Genomic DNA, 10,533 nt, shown 5'->3' with positions numbered 1-10,533 from the left:
TATGATCATAGGAGGGTGGGAGCGGAGGGCACGTATTCCCTCAACGTTCCTCCTCATAAAATACAGATCAAACTTCAAACTGGTAAGTTCTCGTTTAATCTTACTATTTTACTTCGGAGTCACGTGAGTGACTACGTGAAGATTTTAAAGCTCTGTGACCTCATGCCGTGGAACGAGTCCATGCTTCACGTCTGCCTTGATTATTGGGAGAAGTATTGTTAACAATTTTTAAAACACCTCCATACAAAACTGTATGATGTTACGAAAAAATAAATTTATTAAATTGAAATCATAGCCCATTGGATTTTTGGGCAAATTATATTATTGAACGTAAGAGTCTTTCTGAAAACGATGATAGATCCAAAACTGGTTTGTTATAAACCTCTGAAATGTCTTCTCAGATGACCATCCTGCCATCCTGAGGATTTGGTCTGTTGGCACCTCCAGATTTTTTGCTGCGGATGTTGCTGCAGCCCTGGTGGAGTGAAATTTAAAAACATTAGTGTCTATCCCCGCCATCTTTAAGACATTTTTCAGCCACCTTGAGATAGTCTGGGTCATCACCCTTTTGTGTGGTTTCTTGTATGAAATCAGCAGAGCCATTTCCTGCCCTCGAATAATTTTTGTGTATTCCATGTATAGTAGGATATGTGTGACTATACACAGGCGTTCGTCATTCGGGTACACCATAAATTCTATTACTTGCCCCGATGACCCCGGTCTATTTTGTTTTATGAGATCATTAATGACAAACACCAGTTTTTCAGGGCAGATCATCAAGCAGTCCAGCCTCAGTTTGTGTAATGACTGGACTCGTTGTGCAGTAACCAACACCATCAGCATAACCATCTTCATAGTGAGTTTTTCAAGTGATAATGCTGTAGTAGGCGACCAGCTTCTCAGCATGGTCAAAACGACACCCACATCCCAGATTCGGGAGTACCTGGTTTTAGGGGGTTTCGCATTAAATATGCCCCTCATGAGTTTAGTTACCAGCGGGTGCGTTCCCACTGAGTGCCGCTCCGTTCCTAGCGATAAATAATTGGAAAGAGCACTTCTGGCACTATTGATGGTACTGTAGCCTAATCCTTCATCACAATGCAGGCTTGTCAAAAATTCCAATACAGCCGGAATGTCCTTGGCTCTTTGATCAAGGTTGTTATCAAAGCAGTACTTCCCCCATTTTTTGATGTGTCCTAAGTACTGCTTTTTTGTAGACAGTCTTTGAGCTGATATGATCATATTCATAGTTCTGTCTGACAGTCCCATGCCAAGTAGTGGGTCTTTCAGACTCTACAAATCAACAAATTCATACTATTATGGCATGGGTGACTACCCTGTGTTACTGGATGAATTAGTAAATTAGGGCTATGCCTCATAATGGTACATGGTTCTAATACCATTCCCTGTATAACCGAGAACCATGGTTGAGTAGGCCAATCGGGTACTATGAGAATCCCAGATGCCGAATCTTAATGAATTTTCCTTAGTACCCGATTGATGAGGCAGAAAGGAGGAAATGCATAAAAACCCATTTCCCCCAATGCAGAGAGAATGCATCTGTTGCTTTTGCCCCATGGTCTGGTTCCCATGACACATACCTTGGTAGTTGGTGATTCAACCTGGACGCAAAAAGATCAATATCTGGTGTACCATATTTTGCTGTAATTTCAGCAAATACCTTTTTATTCAACATCCATTCCGTGTTTTCCTTAAATTTACGTGACCTGGTGTCTGCCACTGAATTTAGTTTCCCTGGTAGGTATGTAGCCGATATCCAAATATATCTTTGGATACACCATAGCCAAATCGAATTTGCCAATTCATCACAAGATGTCGATATATTTCCACCCATATAATTTATATATGCCACCACAGTGGCATTATCAATTTGTAACCGAACATGCTGGTGCTCAATGCCTGAGCAATATGACTTAAGGCCATAAAAAGCCCCTAACATCTCTAGGTAATTTATACCACGTGTGTTAAGTAAAACTGGCTCCTGTGTCTTCCATCTCCCTCCACAGCTAGAAACAGAATTAGTGGCTCCCCAACCAATCCGTAAGTTTTGCCAACAATGAAAATGTCGTCTAGATATGCCATATCCTATGGTTATGTTGACCCCATCCAGTTAAATTTCAAATACCGTCTGTGTTCACCTCTAATGGGTACTGTTTAGTAAGCATCTTTTAAGTGAATGCTTGCCATATAGCACCCTGTTGACACTAATTCTTAGCAGTGATAAAGGTATCCATCTTAAATGAACATATTGAACAAATGTGTTTAGGGTTGACAGATCAATGATTATCCGGCAACCCCCATCTTTTTCATTTTTAATAAATATGTTAGGTACAAATTCTAATGGCTCATGTATTGTAGGCTCAACTACGCCTATTGTATGCAATCTTTGCAGCTCGATGTGAGCTATAGATTGTTCGGCTTCCGTGAGTACGAAGTGCCTTCTGGTGTATGTTGCACTGGAAGGTTATTTTAATGAATAAATTCTATCAGATAACCCTGAATACTGAATATATGAGTCTGTGATCCTATTCCATTCTTTCGTATAATATTGCAGCCTCCCTCCAACTCTCGTGCTCCCCTTTATTATAAGAGAACCAGACCCACCTACCTCCATGGTTACTGGTGGTTTTTGAATTATTTCCTTGGTTTCTTTGTAAAGGGGGGCTCTGTTTTTAGAGGTTGTGTTGGAGGTTGAGGTTCCCGCATCTTCCAGGGTGGTCGTACCTGGCCATACGCTAAAAAAAAAGGCTGCTGCGGGTTGTATCTGGGTTTAGCACTGCCACCGCTAAACGCCCCTTTTCTAGGTGGTCCATATGGTTGGTATCTTTGCCCAAAGTCAGACTTTGCACTAGTCTTAATGAGCCCCAATGTCTTTGATTCCTCATCAAGCTCTTTAACCTGTTTAAATAAATCTTTTCCAAACAATAGGGTTGGAGGTTTGAGGGCTCTCTGTTTGCAAATCACCGTGAACTTCGGGTCTAATGCTGGCTGAATAGCACTCTTCCTCATGCTATTCAGCTAAAATTGGACATTACAGAACAAAGCTAAAGCGTCCTGGTGATCCTTTGTTAATTCTGTTTTCTCCAGGGTGCGGGCAAAGGCTGTGATCCCCGCTGTAAGCCCTTTTAAGGCTTTCTGGATTTTCAAGTTGTGTGTTCGGGTGGCTTTCCCCATATGCTTCCATATACATTGGTTCACGCTGGGTACTTGTAGAGAATTACAATTCCCGGGGGGCAGATGTCTAGCCAGAGTCTCTGTAAAGGTTTGTGTTTGTAACTGATATTCAGACATATAATTTATACTGGCTGCCATCCTAGAATCCAAATCTGCCCCAGTTTGATTTGGTTGAAAAAACTCGTCCACCATATCAAGCAGTTTTCCTTTCTCCCCTCCTTCAGGGTTATGTAAACCTGTGCCTTATTTTGGCCCTGGGGTCTGACCAAATTTGGTCCTGCCCACTCTCCTCCGAGGAGTAAGAGATATATTGCGGCCCCACACGGGGTACCGCTGTGGGACTTACCTCTTGCCCACTGTGGCTAGCCTCCATATTTCTGGGACTGCCACCATGGAGGAGCTCCTCCAGCAACTGCACCAAACGGTCTTTGTGCTCACTGGCACTAGACGTTCTCGGCTGCACCCATTCCTGCAGCCGGTCCGCAGTCTGCTGCTCTCTCCCATATGCCCGCTCTTCCCGTCCCCGGTACTCACGGGCACTGGTTTGCGGACTGTCCTCGTCCCGCAGCCGGCTGCACCGGCCCTTATGCGAACGTTTCCTGGCCGCTTCCGGCTGCTCCATGTAGGTCCACCGCTGTTCCACCGGTAATCTCGGCACTGGCCGCTAGCGGCTGCTCCAAGCCAGACTCGCTTGCACAATCGAGACTGGCATATGGGACGTCTTTTGCTTCGCTTCCCGCCCGGCCGAGAAGTGAATTTTGCCGGTGCGGGAGCGAAGTCGGGCACAGCTGTTTCCTCTCCGGAAGTTTCGCGTGCCGCTGCTGCTGCTGCCGGCTGCCCGCACTCCGCGGTTCTCCCCCGCCAGTTTTCCGCAGCCTTCATGGATCCGGTCCATGTCTCCACCTAAAAGGTAAGTGGAAGGAACGCAGAGTCTCTTACCTGCTGCTCCCGACTTTCAAATTCTCCACTAGGGGAACGTTGTTCCCCCTGCTGTGACTCGTTGCAATGCGTGTAGCAATATGACACGCATGCGTCGTAAGCGGGGTTCTTCACGTAGTCACTCACGTGACTCCGAAGTAAAATACACTGCAACAATAGGTTTGCTTTATAATGTCCTGTAAGTGTCATTATCCAACATGCATATGAACATTGCTTTTATTTTCCTTGAGCACTGAACAATATTTTAATGTATTGGTCTGTTAATTTATAAAAATTTTGTGATTTCATCTGCTGGCCATTTGTATCTTTCAACATTTGTATCAGATGGTTGAAAATGTTAAGTGATGCTTCTTTCTAAATGTGCTCATGGCATGTGGGATGTGCTTGGAGGGCAGCGTTCATGCCCACCCCTACTTACCACAGAGAAGCTGGTGCTAAATCATCTTTACCCCTCACTGACTGTGTGTTGAGGGTATCACTAAGCACTTGAGAAGAGAGTTCTAGAAATGTAATCTTACGATAATAAAATAACTGTGAAACATTTCTAAATCGGGCAGTGTGCAACATAGAGTGGAGCTTGTGAACAATATTTACCTGATTCTACCTATACCCTAATCCTTCTCGACAAGAGAAGTCGTGGATTTTGGAAATGTGAACAAAGAAACTGAAATGAGTTGATGGAATGCATTTATAAATAGTGCGCACTGTGCATTCGTGGTGAATGAATGTTTGAGAAGGTGAATAGGGTATTAGTCAAGTGTACTACACTGATCAAATGTTGTTGAATCTTGTTTGTAGTTGAAGCTGAACTCATCCTGACAAATACATATAATTTTAAAACACTGCTAAATTGTATGTTGGAGGTGATGGAACACTTCAGAGGAAACAGGGAATGTGTCATCCACCAACGCACAACAACGAGGGGTCTTCCTTGATCATCTCTTGTTGTCTTTGTATCTCCATTGTTTCCAGAAAATGTGCTAGTCAGTGATGATGATATCAGCCATGATTGAATGGCGGAGTAGACTCGATGGGCCACATGGCCTACTTCTGCACCTATGACTGCAACCCACAAGCAATTATTCTATGGTAATTCCTATTATTGGAGGTGACCATTGCTTGGCATTTTGAGAATTCATATATGTCTTGCTATTTTTCTTGCCATGCCTGAGTTTTTCCAGACCTTATGGCATGCAGGTGTGGACTGTTGTGTAATCCAGTATGGAAAAATAAACTGAACTCTGTGCAGTTATCACTAAACATGTCTACTTCTTAAATGATAGAAAAGCTCACTGTTGAAGCAGCTGAAGAGGTCTGGGTTGAGCACACTTTATTGTCACATGTGACAAGTCACAGTAATATTCCTTGTTTTGCATACACAAGGACTCCCTACATAAATGGCGCTGACAAAATCACAAAGTATTGGATTTTACACAAACTATTGTTCACACACTCCATTTGTGGTCCCCCTTAGTTCTCGGCAGTCCCACCACACCAGGTCCTCCTTTGTCTTCCACCAACCACACCCCCCCCCCCCCCCGTTCTCACGGCGGTCCCCCCACGCCGGTTCCTCCTCTGTGTCCCCCCCCTTTTCACAGTGGTTCCCCCACACTGGTTCCCCCTTTGTTCTCAGTAGCATGTCCGTCCCCCGACACCCACATGGCCCGATCGCCAACGCCGTCCTCGACCGACAACCCGAACTCCATGCTGACCTCTACCCGACTTCCATGCTGGGCTGGCCTTGGGGAAATACTGTTGTGGTGTACTAGGTCTGGAGTAATTGACCTTTAAAAATTGCAACCATCTTCCTTGCATGAAACGATTCCAACCATTGGAGATTTTGCACCTTGGTTCAAATTAATTTCACTTTTACCAGAGTTCCTCACACCCAGTCGATTGCTTCCTTGATAATAAGACCACTTTCTCCTCACTTCTGAAATTCAGCTCTTTGCTTCATAATTTTTAAACAAAGCCGTATTAATGCCCATAATGGAGAAAATTATCCACATACAGCACTACATCTGATAAATCATGTTAAACTTTGGCAACATCTGAAAGTTGGAAAAACATCACACTTAATAAAGGGGGATGTTTATTAAGTAGTTCAGGTACATTTGCTGGCATTGTGCTTTGATTTATTTTCTACTAAAAGAAATGTTCATTGGTAAATCAGTGTTGCATAGCCACATGTACAACATAAAGTACATTTGTAAAGATTAGGATGCTAAAGGCATAAATGAAAAGATCTGATAGGAGATTTTAGTTTTTTGAGTTTAGTTTAGAGATACAGCCCGGAGTCAGACCATTTGGCCCACCGAGTGAGCGCTGACCAGCAAACCCCGCAGGGTAATGGGCTTGTCCCACTTAGGCGACTTTTTAGGCGAGTGCAGGAGACCCTGCGCTTGCCACGTGGTCCCCACATGTTCACTGGTGGTCTCTGGTGAGTCTCCTTCATGGTCGCGAGGAGTTCCCACATTCTGGGAACTAGTCGTGGCCTCAGTATGGTTGCCGCAAATTTTTTAACGTTGTAACATTTTCTGCAACCAAAAATTGGTCGCCATGGAGAAAATCGATAATCCTGTAGTCGTAGGTGCAGTTGTAGTGGGGTTGCCATGTGGTTGTAGGTAGTCAAGGTAGTCGTAGGTAGTTTTAGTTAATCACCTTTTCTGATCAGTCATTTTCATTGGCTCATTGGGGAAATAAAACATAAGCAGTAGTTTTCAGAACCAAGGATAGCCGACCGGTAATGTTTAATGTCCGCCGAACATAACAGCTGTGTATCTCTGGCTTATTAAAAATTGTCTTCACCCCTTTTCCCCACTCCCACCTTCTTCCCCCCTCTTTTAAAGGACTTATCATACACTGTGCTAGCCGTCTTAATTAAAACGCCAACCTTCCTGTTCATCGCGGTGTGTGTCTGTATCACCTTGGCTTTGCACTGTGTACATTTCAGACAGTGCTCTCCCTGCTTGCCCTGGCCCCCGCCTTTGCGATGTGTATGTGTGTGTGTGTGTGTGTGTGTGTGTGTGTGTGTGTGTGTGTGTGTGTGTGTGTGTGTGTGTGTGTGTGTGTGTGTGTGTGTGTGTGTGTTCCACTCTGATAGTCGCCGTTCCAGTTCCTGGTTTTTCAGGCGACTTCCGGCAACTTGACAGTCGCCGGCAGTCCGCTGAAAAATCACCTAAGTGGGACAGGCCCTTAACTATAGCATGTGCTCAGTTTATGAAAGACATTTGTTTAAAATATGTGATAAGGAAAATGACAGGAGATCCTTGTCCTCAACTGGGTGATTTCAGGATATTTACCCATTTAACACCACAAACCTATACTTTTTAGGCATGATGTTGGAGGACATATTACATATTCCCAGAGCCTACATTTCACGGCAATTCGCCTATAGTCGAAACAGACCAAGGACAAATGCCTTCTCCCTGGGCATACACTCTTGCATGGAATATCTGGATACCATGGTGACTTGCGTCAGACTCCTATTTATTGACAATTGCTCCACCAACATCCTTATTACAAACAATTTTTTAAACCTACAAATCTGTACCTTTCTCTAAAACTAGATCCTGGACTTCTTGACTCATAAACCGGTAATTTCAAGTCTTCAATGCTTATCCTCAGTATTAGAGTAAATAATTACTTGCTTCTGCGGTTTTATATTACAACTGGAGATTCAGGACAAGGATCTTGCTGTGCAGGGATCTCTGTGCAGGAAGCAGCCAGTGGAGCATGGAAAAGATGGAAATATTAGTGAGTTTGTGTAGGAGAAGCCGAATATGTTTGCACAGTGTGGAAGTGAAGTGAGCTGAGAGGCGTTGGCAGGGAATGTTGAGGAAATAGCTTTTCTTTAAAAAAAAGAAGGGGAAGAGATGTATTTGCCTTTGGAGAGCAACCTCTCTGCTGATGCATGTGTAGCCCTGTGTAACTTCATATTAGTTTTTCTTATTAAGAAATGTATATAAGTTTTGCTGTGAATATGTGTTCTGCATTTTGATTTGTTGTAAATGAGTTCAATCATTTTTCCTGTGTGGTGATTGGTTTGGGGGCGGGAGCTGGGGATTGTGGGTAATCGAAGTCCAGGAGAGAGAGAGAAGAAGTCCAGAAGAAGACAGAAGAAGCCTAGGCTAACTGTTACCCCTTCAGCTCGGAGGGGTGGATTAAAGACTGTGGCTGTGTGGACTTTGGGATTACGAGGAGAGTGAGAGCAGCGGTTAGCTGAGCCCTGGAGACAACGAGGGAGAAGGAACATTTCTGCCACATGGGGTCCTCTCTGGTCAGCCAACTCCCCGCAATCTTGTGAGCTTCTGCACTGCACTTGTCGGCTTCCACTGTATTTGGCCGCGACGCTCTCCAGCTTCGACCAGGCCTGCAACGTGGGGTTATTCTTGTTTTGTTTTGAATGTTGCCGGCTTGTGTGAGTGAGTGTGTGGGCCCACATAGTAATTAGTACTTAAAGGTTCTATAAAAGATTGATTTATTGAGTGTTGTTTTTTTTTGAATATCTGTGTGAGAAACACCAGTAAAAAACCTATAAGGGAATTAAAGTTAATGAACCTGGGGCGCAGCTCATGTAGAGGGCAAAGAAGCGCTACACAAAATGGAGGCACCGCTGGGATTAATTCCCATTTCATTTACTGTTAGTTTTTGCCTTTAAGAAGTGTTTTTGTTTCCCGATTTTTGTATTAAAGTGCCTATAGCAGTTGTAGTATAATGGCTACTCAAGCAGACTCTCAGTTAGCAGCTAAGCTTCATAGCTGGTGTAGTGAAGCATGTTTAGACCCAAACCATGCTTTTGTCCTGTTTGACGTGCCGACTAATACTGACCAAGCAGACATTGAAGAGACTGTTCAGACAGTAAAGGCACTTGGGAGAGTAAAGGTACGGGACGTCCAAAGTGACATTCAGACTGGCAGCAACCTGGTACTCTGTGAATGCCGTGAAGTTGTACAGCCAGATCGCATTCCCCCCCAACTGCAGCCAGTGAAGGGAGGCTTAGAATGGAAAATTTTCCTCTTCAATGAACCTGTGAGCCCAGCTGAAGATTTTTTAGCTAAGCTAAACAAACTAATGACTGATGAAGGGAAATCAGTAAATGATGTTCAAGCCATGCTGACTACAGAGACTCCACAAGGAAGTTCCCCAGAGTCCATCATCCGAGCAGTGGGAGACCTGTTGGGAAAAACGATGAGACCTACCAGTGAGAACAATGCATTTCGACGTCTGCGGATGTTCTCTGGAAACCTTCCCACACCGCCAGGAGAGGAGAGCCTTGACCATTGGCTCGAACAAGCCTATCTAATGATTGAAGAATGTGACTGCTCTGAACGTGAGAAACGAAAGAGAATAGTCGAGAGCTTAAAGGGGCCGGCCCTGGAAATAATTCAGGCTGTACGACTAAACGACCCAGACGCTAGCCCTGATTGCTATGTAAAGGCCTTGGAAAGTGCCTTTGGCACGCTTGTGTCAGGAGAAGACTTATATTTTGCCTTCAGGAGCCTTCACCAACAGTCTGGTGAAAAGCTCTCTGATTTTTTAAGGAGGCTGGAATGCTCGTTGATCAAAGTAGTGCAGAAAGGAGGCCTTCTCAGCCACAGAGCCGATCATGCTCGAATTCACCAACTCATTAGAGGTGCTACTGACTCTGATATGATGCTGTTACAGCTAAGATTGAGAGAAAGAAAAGAGAAACCTCCTACCTTCTTAAAGCTCCTAAATGAGATTCGTGAAGAGGAGGAATATGACACAGCTCGACGAAAATTAAATACAACAGTAAGACAAGTACAAGTCAGAGACCAAGCCAATACCAAAGCTACAGAAGACCAAAAGTTGAAGGCAGAGATTCAAGAGCTTCGTGCAGAGCTTGGTGAGCTAAGGGAAAAGCAGTAAGACACACATACTGAGCCAAAATTCAAACCCACCAAGAAAACTATAGACACTGAAAAAGAAAACGAAGTTCAAATGTTGAGGCAACAGGTGCTGCAGCTACAACATCAGCTAACTGTGATGTCTGTATCTCACAGTCCTGTGACTGCAGACCCTAAAAAGAGGGATGGGAAGGCCAGACCCAGCCCAGCAGCTAAACCATATAATGCCAAAGACTCAGAGAGCTTCTTCTGTTACAGATGCGGAGACAATGGTCATATTGCCACACACTGCACAGCCCCAGAGAACAGCCCAAAAGTAATCCAAAAACTACTCGGTGCTCTGCGCAAAAGTAAGGAAGATAAAGCGTCACACAAAAGGTTTGCTGGGTCGAAGCAGGTTGGTCCAGTCTACACACAGCAGCCTCGTAACCTGCCACAAGGACTGGTTGGCCCATCCATGATGGCTGATGTGAAAACTGATGGTCAACCCTGTAGAGCCATTTTAGACAGCGGCTCCAGAGTCACTATC

General features: G+C 44.4%; 1 protein-coding gene across 1 annotated transcript; it reads left to right on the top strand.

The window, feature by feature from the left end:
- Nucleotides 1–8,850: 8,850 nt before the first annotated feature.
- LOC116976471 (paraneoplastic antigen Ma1 homolog) lies at nucleotides 8,851–10,026 on the top strand. Its single transcript, XM_033026363.1, has one exon. The coding sequence runs from the start codon at nucleotides 8,851–8,853 to the stop codon at nucleotides 10,024–10,026; it is 1,176 nt and encodes a 391-aa protein (XP_032882254.1).
- The last annotated feature ends 507 nt before the right edge of the window (nucleotides 10,027–10,533 follow it).

The sequence above is a fragment of the Amblyraja radiata genome, chromosome 8 (assembly GCF_010909765.2).
Source record: "Amblyraja radiata isolate CabotCenter1 chromosome 8, sAmbRad1.1.pri, whole genome shotgun sequence".
Taxonomy (NCBI): Eukaryota; Metazoa; Chordata; class Chondrichthyes; order Rajiformes; family Rajidae; genus Amblyraja; species Amblyraja radiata.
The sequence above is the reverse complement of the archived record's forward strand: the minus strand, read 5'-3'. Positions and strand labels throughout refer to the sequence as shown.

Coding starts and splice junctions, on each gene's coding strand:
- LOC116976471 (XM_033026363.1), top strand. CDS start 8,851: ATGGCTACTCAAGCAGACTCTCAGTTAGCAGCTAAGCTTCATAGCTGG.